Source organism: Pristiophorus japonicus, chromosome 5 (genome assembly GCF_044704955.1).
Source record: "Pristiophorus japonicus isolate sPriJap1 chromosome 5, sPriJap1.hap1, whole genome shotgun sequence".
Taxonomy (NCBI): Eukaryota; Metazoa; Chordata; class Chondrichthyes; family Pristiophoridae; genus Pristiophorus; species Pristiophorus japonicus.
The window spans coordinates 174,905,141-174,923,923 of record NC_091981.1 but is presented as its reverse complement, the minus strand read 5'-3'; the positions used below and the strand labels follow the sequence as shown (position 1 = coordinate 174,923,923).

The 18,783-nt window shown below is 42.0% G+C and overlaps 1 protein-coding gene across 1 annotated transcript in view; it reads left to right on the top strand.

Annotated features, from left to right (window-relative positions):
- The window catches only part of sema5a (sema domain, seven thrombospondin repeats (type 1 and type 1-like), transmembrane domain (TM) and short cytoplasmic domain, (semaphorin) 5A), a 188,730-nt gene extending 174,617 nt beyond the window's left edge, over nucleotides 1-14,113 (top strand). The window contains exons 17-21 of the mRNA XM_070880009.1: nucleotides 149-319; nucleotides 5,672-5,827; nucleotides 12,379-12,423; nucleotides 12,545-12,756; nucleotides 13,994-14,113. Coding sequence (XP_070736110.1) covers nucleotides 149-319; nucleotides 5,672-5,827; nucleotides 12,379-12,423; nucleotides 12,545-12,756; nucleotides 13,994-14,113 — 704 coding nt within the window. The remainder of the gene's footprint in view (nucleotides 1-148; nucleotides 320-5,671; nucleotides 5,828-12,378; nucleotides 12,424-12,544; nucleotides 12,757-13,993) is intronic.
- The last annotated feature ends 4,670 nt before the right edge of the window (nucleotides 14,114-18,783 follow it).

Genomic DNA, 18,783 nt, shown 5'->3' with positions numbered 1-18,783 from the left:
TGCATGCACTGTAAATTGTGCTGTCCAGGTCACCTTATTTTTGACTTCTGGAGACTTTGCTTGGGAATTGAAGACAAGAATGTATAATCAGTGTATAAGAAACATTTTGAAAAGTGCCTACTAATTAATTATCTGTTCTCATTTTAAGTGGACGGTGGTTGGTCCTGTTGGTCTTCCTGGTCAAAGTGCTCCGTCACCTGTGGAGGTGGGCATTACATGAGAACACGTTCCTGCAACAATCCTGCACCTGCATACGGTGGAGACATCTGTCTGGGTCTGCACACTGAAGAAGCACTGTGCAACACACAGCCCTGTCCAGGTATGGGGGACAGAATAAATACTTAAGCAAAAATAAATGTCAGACCCTTAACTACTCAGTTTGGTACTGAAATTCCCTTGCAACGTTAGCATTGTGTTCCTAACACAGATGAGACTGCACACAGGGAGGTTAAAGTAACAGTGACCTCAGTCTTTATTAAGACACTCCGGAGTGAGGAACAGGCCTTAGGGGCTGGCTTAGATACAGTGCTCCCAAGGGATGCTGGGATCCCTTGGGACTTCAGGGGATGCACTCCCTGGTGGCGGAATATGCTTTACAGATACACAACATCACTCCCCCCCCCAAAGTCAAAGTGAAAACTATTTACAAGGTGAGGCGGTCGGGAGCCTTTCTTTCCCTGGTGGACCGCCTCGGTACAAATGTCTGTTCTGGTGTGTTGGCTGTGCCCTCGCTGGGCTGGCGTGTTGTTGGCCCTGCAGGGCTGCTGGGTGAGCCTGGCCTTGCTGGGCTGTTGGGTGTGATGGGTTCGATTTCCTAGTCCGGGGTGGTGTCGTTGATCCTCTGGGTGTGTGTTGTGGGCTCGAAAAAGGTGGTGTCTGCTGTGGGTTGTTCAGGGCAGTCTGTGAACCGCAGCCTCGTTTGGTCCAGGTGCTTTCTGCAAATTTGTCCATTGTCTAGTTTGACTACAAACATCCTACTCCCTTCTTTAGCTATCACCGTGCCCGCAATCCACTTGGGACCATGTCCATAGTTTAGCACATACACAGGGTCATTCAGATCAATTTCCCGTGACCATCGTTTACATTTTGTTGCTGCCGCCTGCTCTCTACCTGATCATGCAGGTTTTCATGAGTAGCTCAGCCGGGGGCACCCCTGTGAGCGAGTGGGGTCTCGTGCGGTAGCTGAGCAGTACTCGGGACAGGCGGGTTTGGAGAGAGCCTTCTGTGACTCGTTTAAGGCTCAGTTTGATGGTTTGCACTGCTCGCTCTGCCTGCCCATTGGAGGCTGGTTTAAACGGGATCAAGGTGACATGATTGATCCCATTGCGGGTCATGAATTCTTCAAATTCGGCATTGGTGAAACATGGCCCGTTATCACTGACCAGTATGTCAGGCAGGCCGTGGATGGCAAACATGGCCGGCAGGCTTTCAATGGTGGCGGTGGCAGTGCTTCCCGACATTATTTCACATTCAATCCATTTTGAAAAAGCATCCACCACCAGGAACATTTTACCGAGAAATGGACCCACATAGTCGACATGGATCCTTGACCATGGTCTGGAGGGCCAGGACCTTAAACTTAGTGGTGCCTCAACTGAGCAGACACGCTGCATTGCTGTTCACAGGACTCTAAGTCAGAGTCGATGCCGGGCCACCACATGTGGGATCTGGCTATCACTTTCATCATTACTATATCCGGGTGTGTGCTGTGGAGATCCAAGATGAACATCTCCCTGCTCTTTTTGGGTAGCACTACGCGGTTACCCCACAACAGGCAGTCTGCCTGAATGGACAGCTCGTCCTTTCGCCGCTAGAAAGGCTTGATTAGCTCTTTCATTTCAACGGGGATGCTGGCTCAGCTCCCATGCAGTACACAGTTTTTTTACGAGGGACAGCAGAGGATCTTGGCTGGTCCAAGTCCTAATCTGGCGGGCCGTGATAAGTGATTTATCATTTTCAAACGCTTCCATGACCATCAACAAGTCTGTGGGCTGCGCCACCATCAACAAGTTTGCAGGCTGCGCTATTTCCACCCCCATGGTGGGCAATGGAAGCCGAGTGAGAGCTTCCGCACAGTTCTCGGTGCCTGGCCTGTGGCGGATGGTATAGTTATACGCTGATAGCGCGAGTGCTCACCTTTGTATGCGGGCTGAGGCATTAGTATTTATCCCCTTGTTTTCAGCAAACAGGGATATGAGGAGCTTGTGATCGGTTTCCAGCTCAAATTTGAGGCCAACAGGTACTGATGCATTTTCTTTACCCCGAACACACACACTAATGCCTCTTTCTCAATTATGCTGTAGGCCCTCTCGGCCTTAGACAAGCTCCTGGAGGCATAGGCGACTTTCCCGCAACGTTAGCTTGTTGTAATACGCACCCGACTCCATATGACGATGCATCACATGATAGCACGTCTTTTACACAGGTGATACAATACAAGAAGCTTGTTGGAGCATAAAATGTTTCTGGCTTTCTCAAAAGCAATTACTTGTTTTTTTTTCTCCATATCCAGTTCTCACCTTTACGCAATAACACATGTAGGGGCTCTAAGAGGGTGCTTAACCCCGGTAGGAAGTTACCAAAACAGTTGCGGAGTCCCAGGAATGACCGCAGCTCTGTGATGTTCTGTGGCCTGTGTGCGTTCCTGATAGCCTCTGTCTTGGTGTCTATAGGCCGAATGCCGTCCGCCGCGATCTTTCTCCCCAAAAACTGCACTTCAGTTGCATGAAGACGCATTTCGACCTCTTCAGCCGCAGTCCTACGCAATCCAGTCGCTGGAGGACTTCCTCCAGGTTTTGTAGGTGCTCGACGGTGTCCCGACCCGTGACCAATATGTCGTCCTGAAAAATCACCGTGCGTGGTACCGACTTGAGTAGGCTCTCCACGTTTCTCTGGAAGATCGCTGCAGCCGACCGAATTCCAAACGGGCATCTGTTGTAGATGAACAGTCCCTTGTACGTGTTGATGCAGGTGAGGTCCTTCGAAGACTCCTCCAGCTTGTGCGTCATGTAAGCCGAAGTCAGGTCGAGCTTGGTGAACTTCTTGCCTCCTGCCAGCGTCGCAAATAGGTCGTCTGCCTTAGGTAGCGGGTATTGGTCCTGCATCGAGAAACGATTAATAGTTACTTTATAATCGCCGCAAATCCTGACCGTGCCATCACTTTTGAGTACTGGAACAATCGGGCTGGCCCACTCGCTGAATTTCATTCGGGAGATGATGCCCTCACATTGCAGCCTGTTCAGCTCGATTTCCACTCTCTCCCTCATCATGTGAGGTACCGCTCGTGCCTTGCGTTGAATGGGTCGTGCCTCTGGGACCAAGTGGATCCGCACCTTCACCCTGGAAAAGCTTCCAATGCCCGGCTCAAAAAGGGAAGGAAATTTGTTCAGAGCATGAGGCCTCAGCGACATGTGATAGCGCTCGGATGTCATCCCAATTCCAGTGGATTTTGCCCAGCCTGCTCTTTCCAAGCAGTGTGAGGCCATCGCCCGGGACAATCCAGAGTGGCAGTTCATGCACCGTGCCCTCGTAGGTGACCTTGACCATGGTGCTGCCCAGGACAGTGATAAGCTCTTTGGTGTACGTTCTCAGTTTTGTGTGGATGGGGCTCAGGGCTGGTCTGAGTGCCTTGTTGCACCACAGTCTCTCAAACATCTTTTTACTCATGATGGATTGGCTAGCGCCAGTGTCCAGTTCCATGGCTACGGGTAAGCCATTCAATTTTACATTTAGCATTATAGGTGGACATTTCGTCGAAAATGTGTGCACCCCGTGTACTTTAGCATCTGCTTCCTCTCTCTCAGGCTTGAAATTGCTTTGATCCACCATGGACAGGTCTTCCTCTGCCACGTTGTGGTTAGCAGGTTTTGCGGAGCTTGCAGCTCATCTGCAAACTTGTTGGAGATGCCCCATTGTTCCACAGCTCTTGCAAACATACCCTTTGAAGTGGCATGAATAGGCTGAATGGAAGCCTCTACAACGCCAACAAAGTGTGAATTGCCTTGCATTCATCCTTTGTTGCGGACTCTGAGTCATCTGGGTCACCTGAGGCCTGCTGGCAGTTGCAGACTCATGGTTTCTGCCCTGTACATTTCTGCTCGCACACACAGTTCCAGTTGATTTATGAACATTGCTCGCACTTGTGTGCTGATAGATTTGTTTGGTGGGCATGAACGTCTGTGCTATCGCAATGGCTTTACTGAGGGTCGGTGTTTCTACAGTCAAAAGTTTTCGTAGGATGGTCTCGTGGCCAATGCCCAGTACAAAAAAGTCTCTGAGCATTTGCTCCAGGTAGCCATCAAACTCAAATTGTCTTGCAAGTCGCCTTAGCTCGGCGACGTAGCTCGCCACTTCCTGACCTTCAGATCGCTGGCACGTGTAGAACCTTGCCATCAGCACGTTCTCCCTCGAGTTAAGATGCTCCCGAACCAGTGTACACAGCTCCTCATATGACTTATATGTGGGTTTCACCGGGGCCAAAAGATTCTTCATGAGGCTGTAGGTCAGTGCCCCGCAGACCGTGAGGAGGACCACTCTCCTTTTTGCAGTGCTTCCTTCTCCGTCCAGCTTGTTGGCTACAAAGTACTGGCCTAGCCGTTCGACATAGGCTTCCCAGTCCTCACCCTCTGAGAACTTCTCCAGGATGCCCACAGTTTGCTGCATCTTTGCGTTGGATTCGTATACTCGTCGCCAGTTATTGTGTTCCTAACACAGCTGAGACTGCACACAGGGAGGTTAAAGTAACAGTGACCTCAGTCTTTATTAAGACACTCCAGAGTGAGTAACAGGCCTTAGGGGCCGGCTTATATACAGTGCTCCCAAAGGATGCTGGGATCCCTTGGGACTTCAGGGGATGCACTCCCTGGTGGCAGAACATGGGAGTGCATGCTTTACAGATACACAACAGTGAGCACATTACTTCCGCCATAAATCATTTGCAAATATGAGTTTTCTGCAAATTTGTAATGATGACCATCATGATATAACTTTAGAGAAATGTGGCGAATTTCAAACTGTGTTTCGCTCACAGCTTGCTTGTTTATGTTTTTCCTGCAGGGAGGGAGAGTGCTAAATTATATTCTGTAAACCTGATATTAGGTCATTTTCCAATACCAATTGAAAACATTCTAACAAAAGGGTGTTTTTTAAATCCGCCCAACTGTCAACTAAAACTGAGTCCAGTTGTTAGTTTTGAAAGCCCAGTGTCAGATAAATAAGTACATTGTAGCAGAAACTGTAACTAAATAGTAATCGTGGGATTGAATTATAATGTAGAGAACATTTTGATTGAAGTATTTAGCCTGGTGCCTCTCAGATGGATCAGCTGGTCAACGGGGAATTTGGTCAGGACTATCCAAAATAATTTCATTTAGGAGTCAAAGATGCAACACAGAGAGAGGAAACTTTCAGCTGATCAATTTGACAGAAACAGCCCGGTTAGGGAATTAAATTCACAGCTAAAGGTGTGTTGATGGAATGAAGGTTTCTAGTTCTATTGATGAAAACATATTATGCCATCCAGTTCTCCCTACTTTGTTCAATAATAAAAAAGGTGAGGCACCTGCACATGCTTGAAGTCAAATATTTCAAAATTTCCAACAATCAAATGATTGTTTGAAGCCACCATGTTTGTCCAGAGAGGATGCTTACCACTCTTTTTCTTCCAATACAGATAGCTGGTCAGAGTGGTCAGCGTGGTCAGAGTGTGAGGCCTCAGGTTCACAACATCGTATTCGTCACTGTAAAATCTTATTCCCTGTTGGTTACCAGTGCTCTGAGAATAGCAGTGAGAGTCGATCCTGTATCTACGACTCCAATTTCATTCCTGGTACGTATTCTGGCTGAATGGGACCGATAAGGGATTACTGCAAACACAGCTCATAATCATTACTGTTTATATGGGCTTGTTTTTTCTATGAACATTAAATAATCATATCTACCCCAACTGTTGAATATTTTGGGGGTGAAATGTAACCCAGACGAGGGCGCATTATACACCAGTTTGATTTTCCTTTCCATTGAAGTCAATGTAGAACTTCAGAATGTGCCTTGAAGACGATATGATTTGTGCAACATAATTACATAGACAGAAGTGGCAACATTTACAATCTTCAATACTGACCAAGCAAATCATCTACAAAAAGGGACTGGAAGTTTAATGTGTCATAGTTATTCCAAAAGGATTGTAATAACTTGGGGAAACTCCAACCCATATATTAGCAATCTGTAACATTATCCCCAAAATTGAAAAGCAGCAAAATCAAAGTGAACAGTAATACCGAGAGACACGGGATAATTTTAACTTTTGCCGATATATAAAATGGCCCATGTCATATTGGCTGCTTGTTATATACCTCTCCCCAGTTACCTTTCCACTGAAGTCGATGGAAGGCAAAATCAGGCGGGGTGTATAATGGGTGACCAATTCAGAATTGCTTACTTAACACTATTGTCGAAAGTTAAAATTACCTCCACAGAAATCAATCCTGTCCAGATGGGACTCCCAAATGCCATAAAGATTAACAATATTAGGCATACCACTAGAGGAGGGAAGGGATAGAGTGCATCAAACTGAAAGTCAGAAAGAATTAGTGGAAAACATGCAAAAAGAAAGACTTTGAAGATTGAGAAATAATTGTCTGCGTTTAGTGTCACAGGAAACCAATTGGTTATCTAAAATTACAGGCAGAACAACAAATTGATAGGTGAACAGTACTGGGTAAAAACCTGTGATTTTTACCGAATTTTAAGGATACATAAAAGGTAGAATTTCTGCGGGGTTTCCTCAATCTCTCACCACAACTTTGGCAGAAGATCAACAGTAACTCCACGGAAATGGCCATCGCACTGTTTTTCCGGGATTTCTGTCAATCTTTCACTGAAGTTACTAGCGATGGTACACTTTTACCTAGATTCCATTGTAGCTTTCACGTAATTTGTGTAAGAAAAAATATTTTTGTAATTCTGAAACATAGTGAGCCTTATTTTATGTTAGTCCCCAGTGTATAAGGTACATTAATATTAAATACCATCACTGTGATATTCTTTATTCTTGATAAAATGGTTATATGGAGAATGAACCTTGTACAAATTTTATATGAAGACCATCGCTAGCAGAGAGCTTAAAATCCACACGTCGATGGTTTAAAATTTGTAGCAAACCAAATATGGTACATCTGATAATGCTGTTCTGTTGCAGTCAGACTTGGCTATTCTCCGTCTAAGTAAAGGTTAGATCAGTATGTGAATGTGGGTAACTATAAGGCACACAGAGGATTATAATTAAAGTGTATTGTTTCTGTATCAACTTGGCTCAATTGGTAGCACTTTGACCTCTGATTTAAGGATGTTGGTTCAAGTCGTGCTGCCCAACTGAGCACATAGGTACAATTTTGCATTCTGACTTGGTATGCTCACCCAAAGTTTGAGTTTCCACTGCACATGATTTTCCAACTAAATGGTTGGAATCAGAAAATGACCTCTATAATGTGCAGCACTGTGGGAGGGTGACACTGTTAGAGGCGATGTTGCTCAAAAAAGATCATGTTGAATACAGGTCCAGACTGATTGTTCAATTGAACATATCAGCATAATTTGAAGAGCAGGAAGGTTTCCTGGCCAACCTTCTTCACTTGACTAACACTACTGATTAACTTGTAAATCTCATTGCCATTTGTCAGATGTTGCTGTAAAACGAATGCTGCATTATTTTATTTGTTCTTGGGATGTGGCAACACCGGCAAGGCTGCATTTATTTCCCTTCCCTAGTTACCCAAAGAAGGTGGCAGAGGTTCATCTCCTTGAATCACTCCAGTCCTTGTGGTAATGGTGATTCCCTCAATATTGTTAGGTAGGGAAATCCAGGATATTGACCCAGTAACGATGAAGGACTACTAATACTAATACCCAAGGGACTGCCTATGATGATGATGACTAATATATGTTCAAGTCATGATGGTGTATGACTTGGAGGAAAAATTGGAGTCAATGGTTTTCCATGATATTGCTGCTCTTGCCTCTCTCAGTGGTTGAGTTTCCAGGAGAAGAAGTTACTGTCAAGTAACCTGGTGAATTGATGCATTACACCCTGTAGATCATACTTATAGCAGCCACAGTGGTGGAGGGGATGGATTTTGAGTTCAGTGGCAGGCACCAACTAAACAGATCTGTCCTAAGTGGTGTTGAGCTTCTTAAGGTGTATTGTGGCTGCATCTATCCTGGCAACTGGTGAGCATTCCATCACATGCCTTACCTTGAGCCTTGTATATGGTGAAGAGGTTATGAGGTGAGCCACTCATCACAGAGTAACCAATCTCTGCCCTGCTCTTGTACACATGGCGCTGATATATATGGCTGGTCTACTTCATTTCACCAATGACGTCTCCGCAAGATCCTGAAAATCCCCTGGGAGGATAGATGCACTAATGTCAGTGTTCTTGATCAGGCCAACATTCCCAGCATCAAAGCACTGACCACACTCGACCAGCTCCATTGTCCGCATGCCTGACACAAGACTCCCAAAGCAAGCGCTCTACTCGGAACTCATACACGGCAAACGAGCTCCAGGTGGGCAGAGGAAAGATTTCAAGGACATCCTCAAAGCCTCCTTGAAAAATGCAACATCCACTGACACCTGGGAATCCCTGGCCAAAGACCATCCTAAGTGGAGGAAGAGCATCCGGGAGGACATTGAGCACCACGAGTCTCGTCGCCGAGAGCATGCAGAAAACAAGCGCAGGCAGCGGAAGGAGCGTGCGGCAAACCAGTCTCCCCACCCACCCTTTCCTTCAATGACTGTCTGAGCCACCTGTGACAGAGACTGTAATTCCCATATTGGACTGTACAGTCACCTGAGAACTCACTTTTAGAGTGGAAGCAAGTCTTCCTCGATATCGAGGGACTGCCTATGATGATGATGATGAGTTCATTTAATTTAATTCATTCTAATTCTAGGCTGATTCCTGGGATGGAGGGATTATACTATGAGGAGTGATTGAGTAGACTAGGCCTATATTCCAGAGAGTTTAAAAGAATGAGAGGTGATCTCATTGAAACGTGTAAAATTCTTAAGGGGCTTGACAGGGTAGATGCAGGGAGCATGTTTCTTCTGCCTGGGGAGTCTGCGGGTGGGGTGGGGGGGGGTGGGGGGAGGGGGTCAGACATTTAGGACTGAGATGAGGAGAAATTTATTCATTTAAAAAGGTTGGGAATCTTTGGAATTCTCTACCCCAGAGGGCTGTGGAGGCTCAGTCATTGAATATATTCAAGACAGAGATCGATAGATTTTTGGATACTCAGGGAATCAAGGGATATGGGGATAGTGTGGGAAGGTGGAGTTGAGGTAGAAGTACAGCCATGATCTTATTAAATGGCGGTGCAGGCTCAAAGGGCCAGATGGCCTACTTCTGCTCCTGTACCTACTTCTTATGTTCAGCATCTGGTCAATAGCGACCCCCAAGTTACTGATGCTGGGAAGTTGGCAATTGTGGCGTCATTAAAGATGAAGGAGTGATGACTGGGCTTCCTCATTACCTGGCACGTTTATATGGTGCAAATGTTACCTGGCACTTGTCAGCACAAGCCTGACTATTTCAAAGAGACATGATAAAATGTTCAAGGAAAAGTCCATTAACACTTTCTCAAGGGCAAAAGAGGGATGGGAAATAAATGCTGGCCTTGCCAGCGATGCCCACATCCCAAGAATGAATTTAAAAAAACACCTTCTCAAGCAATTTGGATTGGCAGTTAATGCACGCCTGGCAGCATCGCCCACACCGAGAAATTTTAAAAATGGAAGCTCTTTCTTGTAAAAGTTGGCATTGTAATAAACCTGGTTAAAGAGCAGCACTGGGAGACAGCAAGGTAGTATTCAACCTCCCCGCCCTCCCCCATCCCTCATCACTATGCTGCTGAGTTCCCACTTTTAGCCGTGCTGCTGTGCTGAGAAGTTGAGCAGATGCCAATTGTCGCTCCACTGGGGAGGGGGAGGAGACATTCCCAGTCCTTCCCAGGCCACTGACTTGTGCGTCCTGGTGGCTGAGTTAAGAGCAATGTTAGGAAAAGTCTAGGAACAGGTCGTCTTTGTAGCATACTACAAGCAGAACTATATTGCGGTATGCATGAATATATATTTTGTTGTGTGGGTAATTTGACTCCAGGCATACACAAGTTCCATTGTACAGATAGCAGGATGCAAGTCCTTCTGCACTGCCCATTTTGTGAGTAATAAGCATGCAGTATAGCAACCGAAATACTTCACAAATACAATACAGCCTACCCACCCTTGCAACTGATGCATGGCTGTGAGAGATCAAAAGGGGAAACACGAGGGTTTTATACTCGCAACAAAAAACGAGTAGAGGCAGAAACCTGTGAATAGGTAGCTTGTTTGTATTCTCTCTCAGTTGGGGAATGACATTTAGTTTGAAATCCAGAGAGGTAAAGTAACTAAAGAATGGGGGAGAAAAGAAATATGCACAAAAGCAGTTACAAACAAAGATGATTAGGCAATAGAAACAGGCAATCACTCAGTTATTCTCTTATTTGCTGCATGCGATAACCTCTTCTCTAGTCAGATCTGGCAAGAATCCCACACAGATTCAAATGAGACCACTGGCAGAGCATGGGTATCTTTGTAACCACTGGCATTAACTGCATAAAGTGCTGCTTATCATGAAAAACAAACTCTCATGTGACTCCAGTGGAACCCACATCTGTTCAAACCTGATACAAGCACATTCCTGGTGTAAGCAAGTCTTTACTTAGCTCACATTGATCCTAGCTTTGCAAATGCTGGCTCAACCAGCCCAATTATAAGCAACTATTTTCCTACTCACATTTTATAATTCCACGGTATTTTACTTTTACTAATATTAAATAGAAATGGTTATTTAACCACATATCAACAAATCAATATACATTGACAAAATAAATCACGTCTCATGCAGTCACATACTCATATTTTGCAAAGAAATATACACATTATTAGTTATGCTAGTCTTTCTGATGTAATTTTGTTACTTTTTAAAAATACAAATTATCAATAAATATATATTAAGGAATGGAAACCGTAGAAGAGGCTAAGTAAAATTTATTTCATTTGGGGCACCTTGACTAGTTTTATTTTCTCAGCAGCTTTACTCCATCAATTCTCTTCCTGTATGTGTTCATTCCTTGTTGGGATGTGATCTCGCATAATTGGGTGCCCTCACAAACCTAGTTCAAGTGGCTATTGTTGATGTGTGTGCCTTGATAGCTAGTGTTGAAGGGCTGCTCAACCACATAGACTATCACAGTCATGCCCAATCCTGTCCTCTCCCAACCTCCATAAGAGCGCACCTCCAGTAGGTGGTTGTAAAAGATCCGAAGGAACTATTTGAAAAAGAGCAGGGGCATTCTCCCAGTGTCCTGGCCAATATTTATCCCTTAATGTGTTCCAGCTGTGGCTTAGTGGGTAGCACACACCTCTGAGTCAGGAGGTTGTGGATTCAAGTCTCACTTGAGCGCACAAATCTAGGGTGACACTCCAGTACAGTGCTGAGGGAGTGATGCACTGTCAGAGGTGCCATCTTTTGGATGAGACATTAAACTGAGTTCCCGTCTGCCTTCTCAGGTGGATGTAAAAGATCCCATAGCAATATTTTGAAGAAAAGCATGGAGTGATTCCCGGTGTCCGGGCCAATATTTATCCCTCAAATCAACATAACAAAAACAGATTATCTGGTCATTATCACATTACTGTTTGTGAGAGTTTGTTGTGAGCAAGTTCACTGCCGTGTTTCCCACATTGCAACAGTGACTACACTCCAAAAATACTTCATTGGTTGTAAAGCGCTTTGAGAGGTGGACGTGAATGATGCTATATAAATGCAAGTCTTTCTTTTTTCTTTCTTTCACCAACACCAATAAAAACAGATTATGTGTCCATTATCTCATTGCTGTTTGAGGGGTTTTGCTGTGTGCAAAATGGCTGCCATGTCTCCCTTCTTTACTACACTTCAAAATTACTTCATTGGCTGCAGAGCACTTTAGGCCATCTTGAGGAAGTGAAAGACACTATATAAATGCAAGTTATTTATTTTTAGTAGGTATCATTGGATAGCAAGCAGGGGTGGGAATCCTGGCTCCATCTAATCCACTCCATAGCTTAAGAGTTTTGAGGTCAAATTTTCCATCCTTACCGCTGTCCCAAATAGGATCAACTAGCTTAACACAGACTGGGGATTGAATCTTCCTGGTTAATGGCTCAAGTGAATAAACTCACTAGTCCATCAAAAGAGCTTCTTGACAATACTTCAGAACTTTTTCTTTAGTTAAATTTTCAAATGACCATTTTTATCAATATAAACAACTGTAATTTTTTTTTAATTATTCCCTTAGAAGTGTACATTGCCAAATCCAGCGCGGGAGAGAGAAGATGTGGTGGTAGGTGTTGATTTCCTAATTGTGCATTTGAAGAAAACTCTTAAATTACTTCATTGGCTGCAAACAAGTTCATACTTCAGTTAATGAGTGCTTCTTTCATTGTTTCTAAAATTCTTTGCAGAATTCAACATGTTCCATATGATTGCTGTGGGATTGAGCTGCTCTATCTTAGGCTGTCTCCTAACATTAATTGTATATACCTACTGCCAGCGATATCAACGGCAGTCCCATGATGCCACTGTCATCCATCCAATTTCTGCAGTTCCCCTCAATGCTAGCATCACAAACCATGTCAATAAACTTGATAAATATGATTCGGTGGAAGCCATTAAGGTGAGACTTCCAACTTTAAATCGTATCCTTCATTTATTACTGTCTTCTAATGTTTAATGTACTGTCACCTGGCACACAACTGAGCAAGGAATATTACAGCTTGGAGTTTGTAGAAATTACCAGTTCATGTCGACATTTTTCGATTAAGACATGACAATAATAATTATAAAAGATAATAATAGAATATTTGGTAGATTTGCTGGAGATTCGTCAGAAAACCCGTAAGGGTAAAAACCTCCTTGAACAAAAATTGAGCAAATACTTGTTTTTCTCCATAATTAACAAGTCACTGATTAATTTCAACCACAGAAATTGCATGATTGAAGCATATTCTTTTGACTTCATTGGTAGATTAGTAATTATGAAGGAAAACAGGCATTTTCCACTAAAATAGCAATTTCATGCCCGATTATGAAAATTGGTTGATTGGAAATTGTCCTAATCATTTTAGCAGATCCTGACATCAGCGCCGGAAGCTCCCATAATTCCTCTTGTAGGAAGCTTGGTTCAGCAGCTGTCTAAATTGGTCCTTTATAATACCATGGGGATAACTTTCAACTTCACCGCCTGGGTGGCAATGTGGCAGAGCCGATCGCCTACCTGCTATAGAACACATCCGATTTACATCCCATTGAAATCAATAAGATGAAAATTTGACAGGTTCTATAACAGGCAAGCGATCCGCTCCACTCTGCCATATTACTTCTAAGGTCATGAAGTTGAAAATTATCCTGCACGTGTTGTAGAAAAATGAAATTAAGCCTTTACAGTTACCTTTAGAAGTATTTACAGAAGCCCTGAAAGCGATCTCAATCTTTCTTGCTAGATTACTGTACAAGATTTTGATTAGGGGAATGCATTGATCAGTTGGTGGTGAGGGACGCATTGTGCAGAACAAGATTGATCACAAACTATGGAATTTGAAAGACATTACAGGCTGATAGATATAGGATCCACTCTGCTTTTAGCAGTAAATTTGCCAGATTGCCATAGGCATGCACAGGCAATTAGGCTTGACCCTAGAAAATCTCATGCGCATTTTCCACGAGAGTAAACATTGCTGGCCTCCAGACCTGCTTCAGCACCAAGACTGAAAAATTAATTTCTGGTTATAAACGCTGCAATAGTTTCAGGACTTAAAGCTGAAACCACCACCCCCCCCGCAAAGTTGTGAGGTTAATATAGTAAAAGTGATATCTATAAGATAGTATTAATAAGTAACATCTTTATTTTCCAGGCCTTCAACAAAAACAACTTGATCCTTGAGGAACGAAATAAATATTTCAACCCACATCTTCATGCAAAGTCTTTTTCCAACACCTATTTCACGGACCTAAATATGTATGATGATTATTAGAGTGGCCTATTGCGAAATACAGACTGGTCTACAGACTAAAGATCCCTCTTTTGAGTCTGGAATGGAGACGAGGCCTGCACTAATTTCTACCAACTTCCATTCCTGCCTTTTGCCCATCTAAAATATAAACATCAATCACTACACTTGAAATGATCAAACCCAGAAGATGAATTCCAGCCAAGTTGGAACTCAGTTGTTCTGCTTTGCTGAGGTAGAACTGAGGACTGTTTGCCTTGTATTATACAGTGAATAAAGAAATGCAAAGCGTGCCTGTGGACACAAGATTGACAGTTAATTAATTGTGTGCGTTTGCGTTTACCAGTCCTATCCTATGATATGATAGAGCAACGTGAATATCTTCAAGGTGAAGCTCCGATCTCAGAAGTAATTGCTGCAGTATTGGGAAACAAGCCGTAACGAACAAGTAGCTGAGCAAGTTTCTGTGCTGCTCCCATGAGGTTGTTGCACATTCTATTGTATGAAGTTAGGAATGTTCAGCTGTATTGACTGTTGCCCACTTCATGCCATTCCAAAGACCCTGCCAGCTGCAGCTTGTAGATCAATGTGTCTGTTCTTTTACAATCTTTCCAAGCTAGTTAGAAAGTGGACCTTAAATATGCCTGTGTTGCTGTTCCATTTTACATAATCTCTATTGTCTGTTTGTGTAATTATTGACCAGTTTAAATTTAATGTTTGAGAACACAGACAATCATGAAAATGTTTTCAGTGTGAAACTTATATAACTGTAAATAACTGACTGAACATTTGAATAGTGCAGATGGTTAACCACGTATATGTAGTTTAATAAGAAAGTCAATTCATCTGTCGACAGCATTAATAACTGTGATGTTGAAAAAAGTGGCTTTGTACAGAGCCCATCTGCTGTAAATACGTGCAGCGTCTGCTGTATTTAGGCTAATAATTGATCCTATTCCTGCTTTGTATGGTGAGTTCCTTTGTTAGTTGTAGATTCCGATGGCTTCTTATGACCAGTGGCTTCTGCATGTGATATATTACAGTCGTTGCAGTCACTTTCTGCCTGATTGTTTGTTGAGTTTTATAGGGCTTCTGTCAGCTGTGTCAGAATGTGGGTTGTGTGCTGTTATATTCAGTATTATGCCAAATTTAAAGCAGATGAGCAAATATTTAATTCAGTTCATTTAACAAATGAATATTTGTTTTTAATAACCTCATAATAGAGTAGAGTATCGAGAAAACAGCATCTACTACAAAGGACACTTGACTGAGAATGCAATAACAGGAAAAGAGTGGGGGTTAATTTCCTCTATTAACACACTGCTTGAAGCATTCACATCAGGTTCCTTTGGGCACTATTTTAGTGCAATCTGTAATCTGTTTATTTTAACTTGGTTAACAAATGTGTTAAAATATTTCACACATATATTTTAAATGAAATCAGTAAGCAGCATTCTACCAGATATCAAACCTCAAAATATTCAATGCAATTTGAATGGGTAAATGTCAGCTTAGTGTTGTACAGATCAGATCAGCTGTTGAAACGGTATGCTCATCATTTTCCCACTGTTATAGAACAAACATGATTTTTAGTATTTCTTTCCTCAAAAATGTTGCAATGCAAAAGGGGATAAAATTCTTTTTTTAATGAAAATTCAGAGAATGTCTTTTTTCCACTCCATAATCAACAACTCATTAACAAAATCGCATTCTGAGATGAAAAAGTCACACCCTAGAATATTAACCTATCCCCTTTCGTATGCTGATTGAGCTGGATGTACATTTCCAACTTTCCTTTTTATCTCTACGTGAACACTTGAAGGTGTAGCTCTAGTCTGATAGAAGTATATTTGAAAGGCAGAGTTGTGCACAGGTTGTAGCTTTTTACTGCACTGCACGCAGCCTCATTTATCTATTTTGGCCTTTTATATTGACATGGTTCATGTAGTGTCATTAAATAGCATAGTGTAAAGCTTAAAAGCCTTTTAACTTTGGAGTAAATTTTACAAAGTAGCACTCCTAGCAGACTTCCGTGCAATGGGAGGCATCTCAGAAGTGGCCACCGAGATTGGCATGACCTACACAATTTTTCATTAAGGGCAGTAAACTACACAGAGAATGATGACCTCCATGCTTTAACTCCCAATATGCACCTCAATTCTCATGAAACTGTCAGGAGCATTAATTAGTAAAATCTATTCTTATGAGCCAAAAGAATATAAGTGGGCCATCCAGCTTCTGCGGGCAGTGCAGAGGAACACAACAAGCTTGATGCGTGACATTAGATTGATGAGTAATGAGAAGGACTAGATAAACTAAGGCTTGTCATCATCAAAAAAAATTGGCTTTATAGAGGTAATTAAAAAGTGAATAGAAAAAAAAATAACCTGGAACCATACTTTCAGATATAACAAGGCAGCAGGACAAGAGGGCATATGTTGTCCAAGTGTCCAAGATTGTATGTGAGGGGGAAATTTAGGACAGATACCAAAAAGTATCCTTTTATACAGAAAGTGATCAACAGCTAGAATGTATTTTGAGGAATGGTGGTTGAGGCCAGAGAAATGAGCTGAAAGTCCTTCCTCATCTGAACCAACCTGTGACATTTGCATATTTCAAAGAACTGCATTCTCTCTGTTTCATTGGAAGGTCATTAATTACAAAGCGAAATAGACATTTGACAGTTTTTTTTAATTAAAAGAGGAAATTCAACCCTCATAAATGTCAAAGAACTAGACAAGAAAAAGTAGTTATCTCACTATAGTATGTTTTAAAGCAAAAGGAAAGTTCTAATTCTTAATGATTTAGTGAGAAATAGTTCATAAATTTCAGAACTCTGAATATTTGGTAAAAGTGGGGGTGAAATTCCTCTTTTTAATGTAAAATGGGAGAATGCCTGCTTCAGTCTTATTTAACATCCCCCCGCCCCACTAATGAAACCATATTCTCAGAAATCACATGTTTCAAAGCCACGTATTCCTGCAATTTCATTAGTGTTGTTAGTTAAGGAGCAAACAGGGATTCTCATTTTTTATTAGACCAGGAATTTCATCCCTAATATTACTAAGAAACTTTAAAAGCTAATTTTGTCAATATTTTTACATGTATCAAATAATTTCAGTATTGTTCCACTTGAACAGCTGTTATAAATAGGCTGAAGTTTGACTGTAAAGAATAATGCTATAAAAATGTAACAATATTTTGGATGAAAATCAGCAGAACCAGATTAACTGACTGAAAAGTGTTATTTTTAAATTAATTTTTAATTGTCATTTTAAACGACTATTTAACAGTTTGAATTAAGGTAGTTTCCTATCCAGCAATCAATTTGTATTTTTTTCCTTAATCTTTAAAAACTGATAAGAACCTTCATTAAGTTGATTAAGTAAATGCTGAGGTTCCAGAGGTGCTTATATTCTATGTGCATATGGGGATAAACCCTCTAGATAATCCCGTGCCTTGTGTTCCTTGCTGGTGTTTATGGAGAGCCCTTGCTGATACAAATAACCATCCAAACAGCTGAAGCTCATGGAAGCCAATGACAGGGGTTAGACAGTGGCCTTGTGTGCGTTTGTGTATGTACTATGCGCACATGTGTGTCTATTACATATGGAAAATCCCTACGAGTTTCCCTTATGATTTATTTCTAAGGAGCACTGTGTCACTAATGCAGTTATTATAAAAACACTGAATTTCATAATTATTTAAATCTTTGGACATTGGATGATGTCATAGCAAATCATACAAGGTGGCTGTATGTACTGACAAATATTCAACCAGCTCTTTAATCTGTTTGGCTTTACATTAAGTAAGACTACACTTGGATTAAATTACTAATACAGCCTTTAGTCTATCAAGCGTTATAGCTCCAATTGCCTAAATATGTGGGCAGTAGCTTGTCTCTCATGTTCCCACTGAGAACAGATTTACACATGTTTTCCATATGTAGCACTTTCCTCCCCCACATAGTCGGGGTACTTTTGCTATGGGTAATTAGTTATCCACTAACAAACGGCCATTCTGAGCTCAGGTTATATTCACAAACTCTTTTTGTGGAGAGCGGCATGTAAGTTAATGGGGTAAATCTTAGCGTTCACCGCTGGCTGGTAAACTGACGGGAGCAGATTGGTCATCTATTACACACTCCGCATTGCCATCAGTGGAAAGGAAAATCTGCTGCCGTATATGGGTGTTCAGTCTGTTCCCACCAGTTTACCGTCCAGTGATGAAGGTTCAAATCTATCTTAATATTTCTATATTTTTGTTTTTATTAATAACAACATTGATTTTAACATATATTGGAGTAAAAATTACATGACTTGCAGTTCATATTTTCATTATGAGCATACCAAAATATCACACTTTGGTGATGCATTTGTTCAGAACAGCCTGTTTGAAATCACAGCAACCACTAGCATTCCCACTCCAGAGTTCTAAATAGCTTTTCCCACCATCATAAGAATGCTAATGTCATGCTGAAACCACATTTTCAAAAGAAAAAAATTACCAGAATCCAAAGCAGTTGGATGTTCTAAATGTTTTATTCTTCAGTTTCAGGCAGGCCTGTTTCTCAAATGCAGAATGAGCTGTCATTTTCTCAGACTGGCACAGAGCCATCAGTAAACAGACATTGCAGTGAAATAAAAATAAACAGTTCTTTAAGGAAAAATGACTTCAGCAGAAACAGTGAGAAA